The 474-nt window shown below is 46.4% G+C and overlaps 1 protein-coding gene across 1 annotated transcript; it reads right to left on the bottom strand.

Annotated features, from left to right (window-relative positions):
• Window positions 1-6: 6 nt before the first annotated feature.
• On the bottom strand, window positions 7-466 carry LOC104774948 (DDB1- and CUL4-associated factor homolog 1-like; the record flags this gene model as incomplete). The annotated part of the gene is made up of 1 exon (XM_010499310.1): window positions 7-466. A coding segment is annotated over exon 1 (433 nt), but the record flags the coding sequence as incomplete, so codon positions are not given.
• Window positions 467-474: the final 8 nt, after the last annotated feature.

Here is a 474-nt window from a genome sequence, read left to right as displayed (position 1 = left end):
CTCCACCTAGTCCCAGAATTCGGTCCAGGTCATCTTCGTCGTCTTCATCATCTTCATCTTCATCCTCCGTTTCATCATCATCGGGATCGGAGTCATCATCTGTTGGTCTCCGTCTACCAATCTCATACATCCTGGCCGAGGAAAACATATCTTCTTGGTCTTCCATTGTGATCAGCCCAAGGAACGAATCTGTTGGTTCTGTGGCAAAGTCAAGAAGACATCGGTCGACAGGTATAGTGGCAATGTCTGAGTAGTTGACTGCATCAAGAGTGCGGAAAGCAGCAAACAAGGGATGTTTCACACGTCGTGTGTGAACAGCAGACATAACGTCCTCAATGTTTCTCCTCAGCATTGCGTATATAACATCTCCCCTGAAGTTGAACGTAATAGCTGTCTGGTCCAGTGATGGTACACTTCGAAGAAGCTTGTAAGACCTCATGTCCCAGACCTCTGAGTTTATGATCACCTGTAATA

This window comes from Camelina sativa, unplaced genomic scaffold, assembly GCF_000633955.1.
Source record: "Camelina sativa cultivar DH55 unplaced genomic scaffold, Cs unpScaffold07138, whole genome shotgun sequence".
Lineage (NCBI taxonomy): Eukaryota > Viridiplantae > Streptophyta > Magnoliopsida > Brassicales > Brassicaceae > Camelina > Camelina sativa.
Note: the sequence above shows the minus strand (reverse complement) of the source record. Positions and strands in the feature narration are given on the sequence as shown.